General features: G+C 44.2%; 1 protein-coding gene across 3 annotated transcripts in view; it reads left to right on the top strand.

Annotated features, from left to right (window-relative positions):
* LOC140199341 (receptor tyrosine-protein kinase erbB-4-like) overlaps nt 1-19,929 on the top strand; it is a 986,886-nt gene that overhangs the window by 753,768 nt on the left and 213,189 nt on the right. For all 3 annotated transcript variants that reach the window (XM_072261212.1, XM_072261213.1, XM_072261211.1), the window contains exon 20: nt 3,167-3,352. In XM_072261212.1, the coding sequence (XP_072117313.1) occupies nt 3,167-3,352 (186 nt within the window). The remainder of the gene's footprint in view (nt 1-3,166; nt 3,353-19,929) is intronic.

Genomic DNA, 19,929 nt, shown 5'->3' with positions numbered 1-19,929 from the left:
CATGTTCTCCTTTTCTGTCCATCTTTCCCCTCCCCATTTCTTTCCCTCCATATCCATTTTCTTGCCTTCTGTTCCCTTCCTTTCATTTCTTCTCTTCACTTCCTCCTTCTCATCCTTCCTCTCATCCCCATTGTCAATCCACTGAAATTTTATGTAAGCTTATTCTGAATTCTCCAACAAAATAGTTGGAAGAGCACATGCCTGCAAAATGCTGAAGGAACTCAGCAGGTTGGGCATCATCTATGGAAAGGAATAATCAGTTTTGGGCCCAGACCCTTCTTAAGAGTCCCAATCAGAAGGGCCTCGGACCAAAACGTCGACTGTTTATTCCTTTCCATAGATGCTGCCTGATCTGCTGGGCTCCTCCAGCATTTTGTACGTGTTACTCTGGATTTCCAGCATCTACAGAATCTTGTGTTTAGGAAATAGCTGGGCTGCTCATCAGAAATGCGACAATTCAAACTTTCTAAATTCAAAGGAAGAGAACTGTGCAAGATGTCCTGATGTAACTAGTTGAGACTTCTTGGGCTACATTATCAGACTGCTTCAGTGCCCCAACTCTCTCCCCATGCCCATCCTTTTCTGGTAGGTTGCATGGATCCACTCGTCCTGGGGTTCAGCATCTAACAGACCTCAACAAACTTAGGTGTGCAGTTCTGTAATCCTACATTCACATTATAAGGTGGAAACTTGAGGGGCCCATAACAGATTCCTAGGGAACATCACTTGTGACATGCAAGTGGTCAGAGGTCATCCTGTTTCCCCTCGTCTCCATCCTTCCAATTATTCTCCAGTTAGTCTCCAGCCTAATTGACTTCCTATTTTCATGAGCTTTAATTTGTTGCCAGTGATCGCAGAAATAGAATATGAATCAGGTTTTTTATCATTTGTTGTTTTGTGGCAACACTGCAGAGCAATGCATACGTTTACAATATGAAATTATATATATATTATTCCTGATGATAGTAATGAGAAGAGTTCATGTCCTGGGAGATGAGGATCCTAAATGAAGATGCTGCCTTTTTGAGGCATCACCATTTGAAAATGTCCTTGACACCGGGGAGGCCAGTGCTATTATAGAGCTGGCTGAATCTTCTGAACCCTCTGCATCCTTTTCCCAACCCTGGGCAGTGGCCCCTCCATACCAGATGGTGACCACTGCACATGTTGACTTGTTTTGAGAAGGATCTGGGACCTGAAATAAGATTATAAGACTATATGACATTGGAGCAGAATCAGGCTATTTGGCCCATTGAGTCTGCTCCGCCATTTCATCATGGCTGATCCATTTTTCCTCTCAGCCCCAATCTCCTGCCTTCTCCTTGTATCCCTTCATGCTCTGTCCAATCAAGAACCTATTAATCTCTGCCTTAATTGTACACAAAAACTCATCCTCTACAGCTGCCTGTGGTAATGAATTCCACAGATTCACTGCTCTCTGGCTAAAGAAATTCCTCCTCACCTCCATTCTAAAAGGACGCCCCTCAATTCTGAGACACTCTGGTCTTAGACACTCCCACCATAGGAAATATCCTTTCTGCATCCACTCTATCAAGGTCTTTCACCATTCGATAGGTTTCAGTTAGGTCACCCCTCATTCTTCTGAGTTCCAGTGAATACAGGCCCAGAGCCATCAAATGCTCTTCATATAACAAGCCGTTTAATTCTGGAATCATTTTCGTGAACCTCTTTTGAACCCTCTCTAGTTTCAGCACATTCTTTTTAAGATATGGAGCCCAAAACTGCTCACAATACTCCAAGTGAGGCTTCACCAGTGCTTTATAAAGTCTCATCATTACATCCTTTCTCTTATATTCTAATTGAATAGTTTGTTTTCCACAGACACTGCCTGACCTGCTGAGTGTTTCCATCATTTTCTCACATGTGCCTGAAAATCCATGCTGGCAAATTTTATTGAAAGCTCCTATTTACCTAGGGACTCCCTTAAACTCATCAGCTGGACTTTATTTTTCACACGTACCGGCTCTGATCGAGCAGAGGGCAACTTCCTGCATAGCTATGTCTCACGTGTTTGGCTGGGCCTGAAATCACATTTATATCCAAGCAGATAAGCTTCCCTGAAAGCATAGGTGTAATGATATTCTGGTTTTTGGATTGCTAAGCTCAGCTCTGAGCTCACGCTCTTTGCATTAATATTAATGTATGCCACTGCAATACTGATCCATTCATTAAATACTTCACTATAAAAACCCTCTTTACAACTAGGTTCTCAGCTACAGTGGACAGTTACGAACACTTAGATCACTGTGTTTATTCACAGCTGAGGAACTGACACTCAGCGTGTAGACAGCGTGTACTAATTTAAGTGTAGTGGGTAGCTGGAAAGCACAGAGTCAATGGGCTGAATGGTCTCCTCCTGCACCTTTGTTATTTTATTGTCTAAGTTACTGGTCCAACATATATTTAACGAGGATGTCATGAACAGAGCAAGTACAATAAGAGAAATAATGTATGAGATCATGAAAAGGCAACATAACTTCATTGGACATGTGATTAGGAAGGAAGAGTTAGAATGCACAGTAATTACGGGAAAGATTGAAGGGAAGAAAGCAAAAGGAAGACAAAGACAAATGATGATGGAGACAGCAGCCAGGGAACTGGAAATGAATACCAGTGAATTGATCCACTTGACCCGAAACAGGAGTGTGTGGGCCATGGCAGTCAAAGCTCAGACTGGGCACGGCACCTGATGATTCTTATACTTTATACTTTATTGTTGCCAAACAATTGATACTAGAATGTACAATCATCATAGCGATACTTAATTCTGCACTTCCCGCTCTCTGGATTACAAATTGATAGTAAATACTAAAAATTTAAATTATAAATCATAGATAGAAAATAGAAAAATGGAAAGTAAGGTAGTGCAAAAAAACCGAGATGCAGGTCCGGATATTTGGAGGGTACGGCCCAGATCCGGGTCAGGATCCGTTCAGCAGTCTTATCACAGTTGGAAAGAAGCTGTTCCCAAATCTATGATAATACTGATGTTACTGGTCGGTGATCTCAAACTGACTGGAATTCAGACATAGAGCACAAAGCAATGGTTATCTGAGTTTGTGCATGTATTATCTGGAGAATGTGATGCTGTGGTATCCTTCTGTTCAACAATTAATGAGCCTGACTTTGTTCTTTCTTCCCGTAGGAGGCCCTGATAATGGCCAGCATGGACCATCCTCACCTGGTTCGCCTCTTGGGTGTTTGTCTCAGTCCCACTATCCAACTAGTCACTCAGTTGATGCCCCATGGCTGTCTGCTGGATTACGTCCGCGAGCACAAGGACAACATTGGCTCCCAGCTGCTCCTGAACTGGTGTGTCCAGATTGCAAAGGTAGGCGTTAACGGGGACGACCCGGCTGAACAAGCTGCTGAAGGCTGACACTGTCCTTGCATCCTGTGTTTGCAGCTGTAACCTGCTTTAAAAAGTTACCTGAATAAGGCTGGCGGCACTTACTGAAATGATAAAAGAACAATGAAATTGTGATTTGCTTTCCCTGAACTGATGGCTTTTCATATCACACCGGCTGCTACTTTATCAGTTTTCGAGACCCCGACTGATCCTGTGCTTTTCAGAACTGAGGAACGAATAGTTCGTGATTATTAACATGTCAACTGATGTGTGGATCTGAATGAGATAAACTGTATTCAGTATTTCTGGTCACATATTGTTGTGACACAGAGCAGGATCTGGGACAATTATAATGCCTGTGAGAGAACACTCTATTCATACATTGTACACCAACTATACATTATACAGTATCCAGGAGAAACATAACATGAATATGTCAGAAAGGGCGGCATATTGTACATGATACTCCATCTGAGAGAGGCAATAATGTGGTTATATTATGTCATGTCTGAGAAAAGACAGGATGTGTGTACGTTGTACAGTGAGACATGTTGCATGCAATACACAGTGTCTGAAGGAAACAAAATACTGTGGGTATCTTAAACACATTCTGACAGAAAGCAAGTTGTGGGTACACTGTACATCGTTTTAAACAACAAATTATGGATATATTGTTCCCAAAGACAGGGCTGGACATGAGTACATTATAAACTAATAATTTCCCATTCGGGATCAATAAAGTAATTATTTTTATTTAAAGAGTTAGAACAGGGAGTGGTGACATTAAGGGTTAGCACAGAGTGCTGATGTCAACGAGCCATTGCAGGGAGTGATGGATGATATTACAGTCAGTCCAGGCTGCGGTGAATTTAAAGAGTTGGTTCTGGGTCTGCTGATGTTGCAGCGGGTGATCATGTTAATGAGTTGGTACAGGGAACGAGTTAGTAGAGGTTAACGAGTCAGTAGAGGGTGTGGTGATATTGAAGAGCTGCAATGGCAGAGTGAATGCAGGCTGGTAAGGCTGAGGAACTGGTCACAATAAAACGGATGCAGTCACGTTGAGGAGTGAGTTGAGGAATCGGTGAGGTCAATGAGTCAGCACTGGGAATGCTGATGGTAGTGAGCAAATGCAGAGTGTGGAGTTTACCAGACTTAATGGTTATGGTGGGTTTTGAGAGCATAGCTAGAGCACAGAATGGTGCTCATTGTTTAATGAAAAGATGTTTCTGTTGTCACAGGTAGGTAATGGATTATAAATGCAGTCCTTGAAACAAAGCAGCAGCAGTGGATTGGGTTAATAAACTGGATTTGTATTTGTCGGACATTTTATGCAACAAAAGTATACCACAAAACTGCCCAAACTGAATCTGAAAGTAATGGTAACATTTTTGGTTAGTTGAATGCTGATCTCTGAAACAGGTGGTGTTACTTATTAAGCAGTGAATAATTTTCCGCCGATGGATTGCTTGCTCAGTCTCTTTCAGTGTCTATTCTGCCCTGTGGTGTGTGGTTGAATGCAAATCATTTATGCCACAGCTCTTTCTAGTTGGATCGTTGAAACAGCTTCCAGAGGACAACCAGCCCGGCAGTAACCTGGGACAGCAAATGATTGATAATAGTTGTGAAACTAAGTTGTTTGAAGCCCTGTTTTTGTCTTCAGCGAAAAAGTTCAAGGTCTTTTTTTTTTCCTGGCAACCCTTGTCTAGTTAGGAGCAGAGTACTTCATCATAGACTTACTGGACAGAGGTTTTGTCTAATGGTAGCAATTTATCAACCCAATGTGCTCTAGGCATCATGAAACTTCTACAGTCATAGAAGCATGTTAAACAATTAGTTGCAGGCAAAGGATATAGACAGGTTTAAAGTGAAGTGTGCAGTAGCATGAAAATGATGGCACTGCTTGGATTTGGTTTTGATCACTGGCTCCAATCAGTTTTTAAGGGGAACTGGTATTTCCTTGCAATATTAGCAGGTAAAGAATGCGTCTTCACCGGTCCAGCTGACGTTGGGAACAGAACACTGTGTCCTCCCACTGATGTTGTCCTGAACTCAGGAGAGAGTTCCTTCAGTCTCCTTAGGATGAGCTTGGCCAACTAATATACTGGCCCTGAACATCCTGAGAAAGACACCACCCATAGTCACTGCACAAATGAAGGGAAATCTGCAGATGCCGGATATCCTGATGGTCTCAGCCCGAAACGTTGACTGTTTACTCTTTTCCAATAGATGCTGCCTGGCCTGCTGAGCTCCTCTGGCATCTGTGTGTGTTGCCCACAGTCAATGGTTGCCTCCACTCCAAACTCATTGTTTGCCTGCATAAGCTTCATAGAGGATAAATTCTCATGGTTGGCAAGGTGCTGGACAGTAGAGGGGACTTCCCATTCTTAAGCCCATAAAAGTTTCAATGAAGCCCTGCCCCTACTGTATCCCTGACCCGACCAGGCATGCAGAAATATTGTATATTAACTGAAACTGATCCCTCTCCTGTGCAGCCACTTCCCTCCATTGAAATGAAAATAGTCAAATACAAACACGACATGAACGGTGATACAGGCTATTTATGTAACATTCCCAATGAAACTTTCGGCCCTGGTATGGGAAAGGTGTCAACACTGAGAACCCTCGCGAAGGACCAAGTCAGCCACTAATAGTTGTACTAATTATTTGAGAGTTTTCAGATGTTAATCATGTTCTAAGTATTTTTGGGAATTTTAGGTCTCATAGACTCTTTCTGTTTTTAAAAAGCTTATCAGGTGTTCTGAAGGCTTCTGACTGCCAGAAGCTTTAAGGGTGTTTGATACCTTTGAGAGCTGGCCAAGGTGGAAGCATGGATTAGCTCACTCTTAAGACTTCACAGTCAGTCTTAATATCACTGATTTGTTGTCTTGTGGCAGCAGTACCATACAATATGTAAAAAACGGATAAATTACAATTATATATACAGTATATATAAATTAACTAAGTAGTGCAAAAAGAGAGAAGAAATGACTTAGTGTTCATGGGCTGGTCCATTGTCCATTCAGAAATCTGATGGCGGAGGAGAAGCTGATCCAGAAACATTGAATGTGTGTCTTCAATACTCCTGTACCTCTCCCCTGATGGCAGTAATAAAGGGGAGCATGTGGGTCCTTAATGTGCTGGTTCTCCTTAGCCCAGCCCAAGTCAGGACATCGTTATGTTAAGGAAAAGCCGTAACAGAATGCAACCACATGGGTTAACTCACAACCAGAGTTATTGGAGGGGGAATTGTATTCAGCGAAACAAACCCATGTTTAGTGACTTGCATCAGGGCTGCAATATGCGGGCTAGTTTAAAACCAGGTAGTTATGATCTGAAATGGACTGTCCTAAAATTTAATGGAAAGTTTACAGCAGTCATCTTCAAAAGGAAATTAGATAAATTCTTGAAGAGAAGATTGTGGGGTTGTGGAGAAAGGTTGAACGTGTGGGATTAATTGAGCAGGTCTCTGAAAGAGTGAACAAGAGACACAATGGGCCCAATTAACATTGCACAGTTCCCCACTAACTATTCCATTAAAAACAAAGGAAATACTGAAAGGCCTGGATAGAGGGAAGGTGGAGAGGTTGCTACCATTAGTAAGGATGTTTGACAGCTGTAGCTGGATTTGAGCACTATTACCCCTTACAAAGTGAAACCAAGCGACGGAGGTGACAGCAAGGCTTTGCTCCCAGATGAATTGAATGCCTCCTGTGCTGTCTTTGACCATCAAGAATATTCGAAACATGAACCTTCACAATCTCCCACAGTTCCCGATGATCCTGTGATTTCAGTCTCTGAGGTTGACGGGACAGCATCCTTCAGGAGAGTGAACCCAAAGGAAGTATCCAACCTAGATGGGGTACCTGGCTGAACACTAAAGACCTGTGCTGATCAACTTGCTGGAATGTTCACTGATATCTTTAACCCTTTGCTTCGGCAGTCTGATGTATCCATCTGCTTCAAGCAGGCTTCAATTCAACTGGTGCCTATGAAGAATGTGGTAAGCTGCTTCAGTGATATCATCCAGTAACGCTTACATCTACTGTGGTGAAGTGTATAGTCATAGTCATAGTCATACTTTATTAATCCCGGGGGAAATTGGTTTTCGTTACAGTTGCTCCATAAATAATAACTAGTAACAGAACCATAAATAGTTAAATATTAATGTGTAAATTATGCCAGTAAATTATGAAATAAGTCCAGGACCAGCCTATCGGCTCAGGGTGTCTGACCCTCCAAGGGAAGAGTTGTAGAGTTTGATGGCCACAGGCAGGAATGACTTCCTATGACGCTCTGTGCTGCATCTCGGTGGAATGAGTCTCTGGCTGAATGTACTCCTGTGCCCAACCAGTACATTATGTAGTGGATGGGAGACATTGACCAAGATGGCATGCAACTTGGACAGCATCCTCTTTTCAGACACCACCGTCAGAGAGTCCAGTTCCATCCCCACAACATCACTGGCCTTACAAATGAGATTGTTGATTCTGTTGGTGTCTGCCACCCTCAGCCTGCTGCCCCAGCACACAACAGCAAACATGATAGCACTGGCCACCACAGACTCGTAGAACATCCTCAGCATCGTCCGGCAGACGTTAAAGGACCTCAGTCTCCTCAGGAAATACAGATGACTCTGGCCCTTCTTGTAGACAGTCTCAGTGTTCTTTGATCAGTCCAGTTTATTGTCAATTCGTATCCCCAGGTATTTGTAATCTTCCTCCATGTCCACACTGACCCCCTGGACGGAAACAGGGGTCACCGGTACCTTAGCTCTCCTCAGGTCTACCACCAGCTCCTTAGTCTTTTTCACATTAAGCTGCAGATAATTCCGCTCACACCACGTGACAAAGTTTCCTACTGTAGCTCTGTACTCAGCCTCATCTCCCTTGCTGATGCATCCAACTATGGCAGAGGTATTGTGAGGTTGGTGATGAAACGTAGGAACTCTTGCCTGAGAAGTAACTAGGATCCACTCCAATTTGCCTACCAGTGCAGTAGGTCCACAGCAGCTGCCATTTCATTGACTCTTCACCCAACCCTGGAACACCAGGACAGCAAAGGTACAACATCAGGATGTTCTTTAACAACTGTAGCTCAGCATTCAATACTATCACACCCTCAAAATTTATCAGTAAGTTTCAAGACTTTAGCCTCAATACCTCCTTGTGCAATTGGATCCTTGATTTCCTCATTTGAAGATCCCAACCAGTTTGGATTGACAACATCTCCTCCGCAATCTCCATCAGCGCAGGTGCACCACAGGGCCGTGTGCTTAGCCCCCTGCTCTACTCTCTTTATACTTATGACTATCAGGCTAAGGGTAGTTCCAGTGCTATATTTAAGTCTGCAGGCAACACCACTGTCGTTGACCAAATCAAAGGAGATGATGAACCAGCATATCAGTGGGAGATTGAAAATCTGGTTGAGTGGTGCCACAACAACAATCTTTCACTCAATGTCAGCAAAACTAAGGAGCTCATTATTGACTCCAGGAGAAGGAAACCTGAAATTCATGAGCCAGTCCTCATTGGGGAAGCAGAGGCCAGCAGCTCTATATTCCTCGGTGTTACCATTTCAGAGTATCTGTCTTGGACGCAGCACGCAAGTGTAATTGTGAAGAAAGCACGGCAGCACCTTTACTTCCTTAAAGGATTGCAAAGATTCAGCATGGCATCTAAAACTTTGACAGACGTCTATAGATGTGTTCTGGTGAGTGTATTGAATGGTTCAATCACAGCTTGGTATGGAACCAACAATGGCCTCGAACAGAAAATACTACAAAACGTAATGGATACGGCCCATCCATCACGGGTAAAGCCCTCCCCACCATTGAATACATATACATGGAGCATTGTCCCAGGAAAGCAGCGTCCATCATCAAGGACTGTCAGCATCCAGGCCATGCTCTCTTCTTGCTGCTGCCATCAGGAAGAAGGTACGGGAGCCTCAGGGCCCAGGTTCAGAAACAGTTATGACTCCTCAACCATCAGGCTCTTGAACCAGAGGGGATAACTTCACTCGCCCCATCACCGACTGTTCCCACAACCTTTGGACTCATTTTCAAGGACCCTTCATCTCATGTTCTTGATATTTATTGTATATTTTTTTCTCTTTGTAATTGCACAGTTTGTTGTCTTTTGCATATTGATTGTTTATCCATCCTGTTGGACATGGTCTTTCATTGATTCTATCGTGTTTCTTGGATTTACTATGGATGCCTGCAAGAAAATGAATCTCGGGGTTGTATATGGAGACATATATGTACTTTGATAATCAATTTACTTTAAACTTTGATCTTTGAAAGGTAGGGACTGGAAACAAGGCGTTGGGGATTTGGGAGGTTGAGCTAAGATATGGTGGCCGGAGATGAACGTAAAGGTTGACGTTACATTCAAGACAGGACATGTTGAGGAGGGCTCCCAAAGGAGTCCGACGGTGCACGGTAGGTGTCTTGCCGCAGCCTGGATGACGTGCCGGAGTCCGTGGACTGGGACTCTAATCCGGTGAACTGCCTTTAAATATAACCCAAGACAAGTCTCACTTCATTGCAAAGACCTTCTGCACGGAAACCATGAATTTCCTGCAGATATTGTCCAAGCTGTATGAGACACCATTGGACAAGACCAGGAACCTCTCTGTGTTCATGCATCTCAAACACTGACTAACCAGAAGGTATCCTGCAAAATTTGATTATGATTGATTAATCTTATTTGACAAAATTACAACATTCATATGGCAGCATGTGATAAAATGTTTTGACTAAGTTAAAGGGATATCAACTGAAGGAGAAATACCAACAGGAGGAACTCTCCTGTTCTCCTCACCCACACTGTAGAGGCCAGACAGAATCACATTTTCATATCTTTTTGGAAGGCGGTCTTTGGTCCTGCTACACTCCCTCTATTCAGCACTTGAGGTATCAAGATTTGACCGTCCCTTACTTTGAGCCTTGAAACAACCTTTAAATAACGGGAGGAAGCCCGCACTGTCGTCAAGTCAAGTCAAGTCACTTTTTATTGTCACTTCGACCATAACTGCTGGTACAGTACACAGTAAAAACGAGACACTGTTTTTCAGGACCATGGTGCTACATGAAACAATACAAAAACTACACTGAACAACATAAAAACAACACAAAAACTACACTAGACTACAGACCTACCTAGGACTCCATAAAGTGCACAAAACAGTGGTTCAGGGTTCTCAAGTAAGTAGACATTGAACAAAAATCCCCACCCCAACTTACTATTTCCTTCAAACAAGGCTCAGCTGGTATCTGATTCTTGGACCACTGGTCTATGTGAATGTGCACTTTTGATGTGGAGAGGATTTGCAGTGATTAAAAAGTTTTGCTGAGTGGTAAAGGATTTTCAAAATGTATAACTATACTGTCCCATGGCTCTCTCCTGTTATCCTTACAAACTTTCTTTTCTGTCCTGCAGACAACAGGGGACCCGAAGTGTAAGGAGCAACAAATCAAAACTTGATATAAAGGACAAGTTAGGTGATGAAACTGAGGGAGATACAGTGATACATGTAGTGTTCGAGCTGCATTGAGCTAGGTTTGATCCTGACCTCAGGGGCTGTCTGTTTGGAGTTTGCACATTCGCTGTGTAACCATGTGGGTTACATCTGAGCGCTCCTGTGTAGTCCCATATCCCAAAGGTGTGTAGGTTGGCTGCCATAACTTACTCCTGGTGTAGGTGGGTGGCAGGAGAATCTGTGAGGTCTTAATGAGCATGTAAGGGAGAACAGATTAGAGGGAAATTAGTTGGGAAGATACTGTGACTCGATGGTCTAAGTGGTTTCATTCTGAATCATAGAAAAATGTTAAAGTAAACATGAGAATTTAGATGGGCACAGTTGGTAAAACATAGAACATGCAATGTAATGCAGCACAGGGAAAAGCCCTTTGACCCACAGTGTTTGTGCTGACCAAAACCAATATAAACTGATCTCAACTGCCTGCACGTGGTCTGGATGCCTCTGTTCCCCATCTGTACCTGTGCCTGTCTGAATGACTCTTAAATGCTGCTATCATGTCTACTTCCAGCACCCCACTTTGCTGCACATTGAGGGCACCAACTATTCTCTGCGTAAAAAAAAACAATTTCCCACTCACATCCCCTTTAAACTTTCCCCCTCTCACTTAAAACAATGCCCCCTAATATTTGACATTTCCACCCTGAGAACAAAACTCATAACATCCACCTGATCTATGCATCTCCATAATTTTATAAACTTCTTTCAGGTCTCCCGTCAACCTCCGATGCTCCAGTAAAAACAAACCAACTTTGTCTAGCCTAAACACAAGAGATTCTGCAGACTCTGGAAATCCAGAGCAACACACACAAAATGCTGGAGGAACTCAGCAGGTCAGGCAGCGTCAATGGAAATGAATAAACAGTCAACGTTTTCATTGGGTCCTAATGAAGCGTCTCAGCCCAAAGCATCAACTGTTTGTTCATTTCCATAGATGCTTCCTGACCTGCTGAGTTCCTCCAGCATTTTGTGTGTGTTACACAAATTTGCCTAGCCTCTCCTTATAGCTCTTACCCTTATATCTGGGTGACATCTTCTGTACCCTCTCACTCCAAACTGATAGGTTCCAAGGATATGAGTGACAGGAAGAGAATGATACCATAGTGACTGCTGGGTTTCTCTCAGTTGCTCGGCTTCCTCCTACATCACAAAAAGTGCAGGCTGGTAAATTAATTGACTGCTATGAATTATCTTTGGTGTGTTAGATGGCGATTGAATCTGGAAGGTGGGATGGAGTTGAAAGGAATTGCGAGAGGGTAATCTGAGATCAGTAGGGGATCTGTAACACTTCACAGTGCCAGCATTGGAGTTCAATTCCCATCACTGTCTGTGAGGAGTTTGTAAGTTCTCCCTGTGACCATGTAGGTTTCCTCCACTGTCCCAGCTCCCTCCCACGTTCCAAAGACATACGGATTAGTCATGGTTAGTAAACTGTGCGCATGCTATGTTGGCGCTGGAAGCATGGCAACACCAGTGGGCTGGTTGTAACATTGACACAAACATCGCATTTCACTGTATGTTTCAATATACATGCGACAAATTGTTAATCTCTAAACTTTAAAATGGGTGTTTGATGGTCAGCATGCACCCAGTGTAAGATTGCTTCTGTGTTGTATGTTTCATTGGTGAGGAAGTGGGATTAAATCTGTGACTTGAAGACAGACTTGCACTGTGTATTACCACAGATACCTTGTTGAGGGTGTCACTATTAGCGCCTTCTGGCAGATTGCAACTTTTGGCCCAGGCACTTTCATGGATGGGTGAGAGTGCAGCCTGCACTGTGCTTCCCAGCCATGGTCCTGCCTTGATCTTCAGCTCCTCCTGCTGGTGACAGTCGTGCAGTGAAACTCAGGAGAAACCTCCTTCAGCCTTCCCCTTACAAACGGTCGCAGGAGGAACAGCAGAGGCTCCAGACTGAGGAAGAGACAGAAAAGGTAATCAGATAAGAGTGTGGGTAAAGAGATAAACCAAAGGCTCCTGTGTTAGCTGCGTCCCCGAAACCCCTGCCAGGCTGACCAATTAGACCAGCTGTTCACCCGTACACTATCTAGACTGGCAAAAGGAAAAACAGTGGCATCTGTGAAGCAACCAGGAGCTAATTACACAACACGTGAGCACCGGCACTGACAGCACACACTCTGGGGCAGACAGTCAACGCTGCTCCTTTCAAACATACATCAATCTGGCCCAGTCAGTCATTGAATTCTCAGACTGGTGAGGACCACTCACCCCCTTCCATGACTGTTCGGCCAATCTGCTCTTTGGCTCATGAGCATGTTTGTGTGGGAGCACAAAGCATGAAAAGTGTGTGTTTCTGTTTGATTTTGTATTACTGTATGTGTTTGCATTTTTGTATGATTGTGTGCATATTTAAGTGCGCATGTATGTTTGTGTGTATGTGTGTGGCTTTGTGTATGTGTCTGTGTATATGTGCGTGTGTACATATGTTTGTCTAGTGCACACGTTCAATGTGAATATAGTTTATTAATGCCACTGTGCCAAAATGCAGTGAAAAGCCTTATTCTGCTTGCCATCCATGCTGATCATTTCATTACATTAGTACCTCACAGCAGTGCAAAGGAAAACAGTAACAGAATTCAGGAGATAATGGTATATTTACAGAGAAAATGCTGTACAGGCAGACAATAAGGTGCAAGGTGCAAGAGAAGGTAGATTGTGAGGTCAAGACTGCATAGCTTTTGCCTGTCCGTTGAGTTCCTCTAGCATCTTGTATGTTGCTGTGTCTATGTGCATGTCTGTTTGTGCGTGTGTGTGTGTGTGTGTGTGTGTGTGTAAGTAGGTGTATATGCATGTGAGAGTGCATGTGTGTTGTGTGTTTGTCTGCAAACATCCTCGTGTGTTTTTATTCACTGGTTCACACAAAGTAGACGTGACTAGAGATGCTAACATTTATTCATCACTGAGGAGACAGTTCACAGCCACCCACTCCGTTGGGCCTTGAATCAAGCAGAGGTCAGGCTGGCAGATTTTCTGCCCCAAATGGGTTTTTTTCAGGCACACCAACCATCCAGTAGTTTTTTGGTTACCGATGTAAACAGCTGTATTTTTTTTTTAATTCCCAGCTTATTTTACAACTTGAATTTACATTTCCCAGAAGCCATGGTGGGATTCAAATTCATGCCTCTGGAATAATGGTCCAGTAATGTGACGACTTCTCCTAACTGCTACATAGCACCCACTCAACCTTTAGGAGACTGTGTGAATTTGCATGTTTATTTATTGATTGAAAATCAGTGAGGAACAGGCCCTTGCAGCCCTTCGAGCTACGCTGCCCAGCAACCCCTGATTTAACCCTAGCCTAATCACGGGACAACTTATCGACCAACGGGGTAAATCTTTTTGGGTTGTGGGAGAAAACCAGAGCACCCGGAGGAAACCCAGGCGGTCACAGGGAGAATGTACAAACTCCTTTCACGTAGCAACGGGTGCGTGTGTGTGTGTGTGTGTGTGTGTGTGTGTGTGTGTGTGTGTGTTTGAGAGAGAGATTTATTTGGAATAGATCCCTATCTATTTTAGAAGTACAATGACTGTCTTAAACACCCCAAACTACTGCACCAGTTCCAGCCTGATACGCACCTCCCTCATTTGCAGAGTGGTTTTTTCAGCGTGCTCCCTGTGACTTTACCAGGGTCGTTGTTTACATTTGATTCATGGCATACGGCTGAAGGTTGTCATAAGACCATGAGCACCTGTCCACAATGCTTTCACAAGGAGATAAACACTCTTTTGCTCTGTAGCACTGCCTGTAAATTTCTTTTTGTTACACAATTCATTGCAGTTATTTGACACATGACTGTGTATCGAAATAAAAAGTTAACGTTTGGGTCAATTTTTAGTGCTGTACTTTAAAGAAAATACCAATTCCAGTACAGAGCAGGCAGGTGGTTCGCTAACCAAGCTGCTCTATCATAGTAATGGTGCAGCGAGAGTTGAACACTGTCTTAGTAATCTTCCCAGTTAAGGCAAACCCTTCTGCACACCATCACAACCTCAAACACGAGGAAATCTGCAGATGCTGGAATTTCAAGCAACACACATAAAAGTTGCTGGTGAACACAGCAGGCCAGGCAGTATCTGTAGGAAGAGGTACAGTCGACGTTTCAGGCCGAGACCCTTCGTCAGGACTAATTGAAAGAAGAGCTAGTAAGAGATTTGAAAGTGGGAGGGGGAGGGGAGATCCAAAATGATAGGAGAAGACAGGAGGGGGAGGGATGGAGCCAAGAGCTGGACAGGTGATTGGCAAAAGGGATATGAGAGGATCATGAGACAGGAGGCCTAGGGAGAAAGAAAGGAGAAGGGGGAAAGCCCAGAGGATAGGCAAGGAGTATAGTGAGAGGGACAGAGGGAGAAAAAGGAGAAAGAGAGAAAGAATACACACACACACACACACACGCACACACAAAATAAATAAATAAATAAATAAATAAATAACGGATGGGGTACGAGGGGGAGGTGGGGCATTAGCCGATGTTTGAGAAGTCAATGTTCATGCCATCAGGTTGGAGGCTACCCAGACGGAATATAGGTGTTGTTCCTCCAACCTGAGTGTGGCTTCATCTTGACAGTAGAGGAGGCTGTGGATAGACATATGAGAATGGGAATGGGATGTGGAATTAAAATGTGTGCTTTTATCATGGGACGGGAGGCGAATGGTTTGCTGGCTCCAAAGTCAGTTTTGCTGCAGCTCCCTCACAGGGGTCTCCATACTCAAGCTCCGAGGTCTAGTTAACCAAATATTCCAAGCCACAAACACAGAACTCAGGGCAGTACAGCACAGGAATGGGCCCTTCTACTCACCAAACACAACGTCAAATTCAACTAAATCCCTTCTGCCTGTACAGAATCCATATCCCACTACCCCTGCGTATTCACGAATCTCACAACATGCTAGAGGAACTCAACAGGTCGGGCAGCATCCGTGGAAATGATCAGTCAACGTTTCGGGCCGGAACCCTTCATCAGGACTGAAGAGGGAAGGGGCAAATGCCCTATAAAGAAGGTGGGGGGAGGGTGGGAAGGAGAAGGCTGGTAGGTTCCAGGTGAAAAACCAGTAAGGGGAAAGATAAAGGGGTGGGGGAGGGGAAGCAGGAAGGTGATAGGCAGGAAAGATAAAGAAGGAATAGGGGAAAGCACAATGGGTGGTAGAAGGAGGCGGAACCATGTGGGAGGTGATAGGCAGCTGGGGGAGGGGGCAGAGTGAAGTAGGGATAGGGGAAGGGAGGGGGAGGGAATTACCGGAAGCTGGAGAATTCTATGTTCATACCAAGGGGCTAGAGACTACCTAGACGGTATATGAGGTGTTGCTCCTCCAACCTGAGTTTAGCCTCACCATGGCAGTAGAGGAGGCCATGTATGGACATATCCGAATGGGAATGGGAAGCAGAGTTGAAGTGGGTGGCAACCGGGAGATCCTGTCCATTGTGGCAGATGGAGCAGAGGTGCTCGACGAAGCGGTCCTCCAATCTGCATCGGGTTTCACCGATGTAGAGGAGGCTGCACCGGGAGTACCGGATGCAATAGGTGACCCCAACAGACTCACAAGTGAAGTGTTGCCTCACCTGGAAGGACTGTTTGGGGCCCTGAATGGTGGTGAGAGAGGAGGTGTAGGAACAGCTGTAGCACTTACGCTTGCAGGGATAAGTGCCAGGTGGGAGATCCGTGGGGAGGGATGTGTGGATAAGGGAGTCGTGGAGGGATCAATCCCTGCGGAAAGCAGAGAAGGGTGGAGAGGGAAAGATGTGCTTAGTTGTGGGGTCCTGTTGAAGGTGGCAGAAATTGCGGAGGATAATGTGCTGGATCCGGAGGCTGGTGGGGTGGTAGGTGAGGACAAGGAGAACTTTGTCCCTGTTGTAGTGGCGGGAGGATGGGGTGAGGGCCGAAGTGCGGGAAATGGAGGAGATGCGGGTGAAGGCATCATTGATGACGGCAGAAGGGAAACCACGATCCTTAAAGACAGAGGACATTTGAGATGTCCTGGAATGGAAAGCCTCATCCTAGGAGCAGATGCGACAGAGACGGAGGAACTGGGAATAGGGAATGGCATTTTTGCATGTGACGGAACATGCTGGAGGAACTGAATCTGTCTCACGAGGCCCCCTGTTGACCCTGGATGTTGCGTCCTAACTATTTATGTATAAGCATGCCAGCATACAAGCCAGGGCAGTATGATATGGAGAGCAAGCTGTTGCCCGTGCAGTAGGCTCCCCCTTTCCGTACAGCTGGTGACTCCAAAGGGACAACAGAAACCGATACAGTTTGTCACAAGAGCTGCCAGTCAGTGTTGAACTCAACATAGGACTGCCTTACGGACTCCAGCTCCGGGATTTTCCTCAGGGTTTACTCCCAAAGCCTTCCTCATGGCTGGGTATAGCTGCCAGGCAGTGGAGGTTTGAGATCAGAGTTTTCCATCTCATAGATGAGCCGCCAATCATAGCAGATGAGCCCCATCTGCCTGGAGTGACTGGTTTTAATGGGGGGGGGGGGAGATTACTGGTGTCTGTCTCAAAGCCTTGTTATCCCTGTTATATCTGTTGCCACCAGCATCCCTGACAGCCGGTTCCAAGCACCTGCCACTCTCGGCATGAAACCCCCTTTAAACAACCCCTCTCGCCTTAAGTAAATGTTCTCTAACACCTAACATGTCTACGCCAAGAAAATGATTCTGACTCTCTACCCTATCTACGCCTCTCATAATTTTATGAACTTGAGTCAGCTCTCCCCTCGGCCTCCAACATTCTCGAGAAAATAACCCAAGTTTGTCCAACCTCTCCTTAAAGCTCATACCCTCTAATCCATGCAGCATCCTAGTAAAGCTTCCCCATCCTTTAAGTATGCAAGAAGAGTAAAACAACCTGTGAATCCAACTAGTTCATACCAGCAAGGGCACAGAAGTTATGTCGGTACACCTTTGGTGGATTGATAGGGCTAGCACTGGGAGACCATCATTGACTGGAGAGACTAGAAATGGAAGGAGGTCATAGTCTTAGGGTGAGAGAACATTTATTTGGGATATGGGTGAGGAAAACTGTCTTCACTTTGAGGCTTGTGGATCTCAAAATCCCTGCTGCGGAGAGGCTGATATTCAATTGAGAATTGATTGAGATTGGTGAATTCCAGAGGGGACGTGTAGAAGTTCAATTAGCACACTGGGTGGTGGGAAAGACTCGAAAAGACATGTGTCCTAATTCTGTTACTATTCCTTAAGTTCATTATAACATAAGTTGTATGTGTAACCTGCTAGCCTGTCTTCCCTCTAACAATAGTTTTAGTTACAGCTCCCATGAGCCCATTACTTATCTGCCTTGAATTTACATTTATTTTGATATTGCCAATTCTTTATATATAATTATACAGTATATCTCCCTCTAATATATATAGTATATAAGAATGAAGGAAAGAGGAGTAGGAAATGAGCTATCTGGCTCTTCACTTATTAGGATTTTGGTTCATTTTCCACCTTTTCTTGGAGCACCATATCCACATCCCTTTCATTCTCTTCAGAACAGAAACCTACTGTGATGAACCCAACAGCCCTCCAGGGGAGAAAATTCCAGAGGTTGACCACTCACTGTGAAATAAAAGTTCTCGTCTTTGTTCTGAACATCTCAAACTGGTTCTGAACACCTCAGCCATAATAAATATCCCCTCTGCATCTTGCTGGTCAGATGCTTTAAGAATTTTGTAAGTTTTTGATCTTTCTAAACTCTAAAGAATACAGTGGAAGTTTATTCAAACTCTCTTTGTATAGAATCAGGCCATCAATCTGGAATCAGTCTTGTGAATGTATGTGTAATTTGCAGCATTATGCGTAAAATTTCGACACCAAAATGTCTCCAGCAGGCTCCTAACCTTACTGTTTTTGTCAAGTGATAGTGTTCCTTTGGCAATCCGCCTAACATGCTTGTTTGAGGATACAGAGCAGGAAAAGGCCCTGGACAAAATACCCATATGTGATAGAAATGTTGCAAGGTCACAAGAAATCTAGGTTGAGTCATAGAGTTCAGGCAAAAACATTCAGGATAAAACTGACAATGCAAAGGCTATATTACAAGGAAAAGCCTGAAATACAAAGACCAATAGGTGCCTGGCCGATCAGAGTAGGTTCAGACCTGAATCATACATACTTTGTTGGTAATCCAGGTAGGAAGGTGAGGCAGCTTCTACAGTCAATTAAGTAAAACTAAGAGGATGACTGATGTTGATAAAATAATGGAGGCGAGAGGTTTTATTCATCTGATTAGTTGTCAGAGATAGAGACTGAAGATAGTGTGAGTGTAGGCATACAATTCTAAGTCTAATATTAGATTAGGCATCACTTATTTTTACAGAGGAGTCATTCATGTCTAGGATAGATTGAGATACACATTGAGATACAGTGAAATACTTTGTTTACATTCCATCCAGACAGGTTATTCCACACATAAACAGGCAGTACAAAGGGAAAGCAATAATATAGTACTATGCTTAAAGAGGAAGTGCAGTGCAGATAGACAAATAAAGTGCAAGAGGCATGACAAGGTAGATTAAGAAATCGAGGGTTCATTTTATCGTACAAGAGGTCTGTGCAAGAGTCTTGTAACAGTGAGATAGGAGCTGTTCTTGAGCCTGGTGGTGCATCATTTCAAGCCGTTGTTGCTTCTTCCTGATGGAAGAAGATGTTGGCTGCTCGACAAGAATGTGTATTTTGGCCCAAGTGTCGCGAGGGAGAGAGAGGCCAAAGGTAGTTCATTGCCCTTTGATAGGAACTGTGCAGAAATAAGGGAAAAACAATAAATGGAAAGCCAGCAGGGTCACCTCGACTCTGCCCTGCCTCAGTTCTGCTGCTTTGAATTGCCTCCAAGTCTGCTCTGTGCTTTATGCTTTATTAATGCTGACTGGCGGATGGACAGTGGTCAGGCCACCTGGAAAGTATCCCAATTCTTTCACAGAGCGATAACACCGAGTTTTCCATCTTTCAATATTTCCTTAATTCCATACAGCACAGAAGGAGGGCATTT

Source organism: Mobula birostris, chromosome 6 (assembly GCF_030028105.1).
Source record: "Mobula birostris isolate sMobBir1 chromosome 6, sMobBir1.hap1, whole genome shotgun sequence".
Classification (NCBI taxonomy): Eukaryota; Metazoa; Chordata; class Chondrichthyes; order Myliobatiformes; family Myliobatidae; genus Mobula; species Mobula birostris.
Note: the sequence above shows the minus strand (reverse complement) of the source record. Positions and strands in the feature narration are given on the sequence as shown.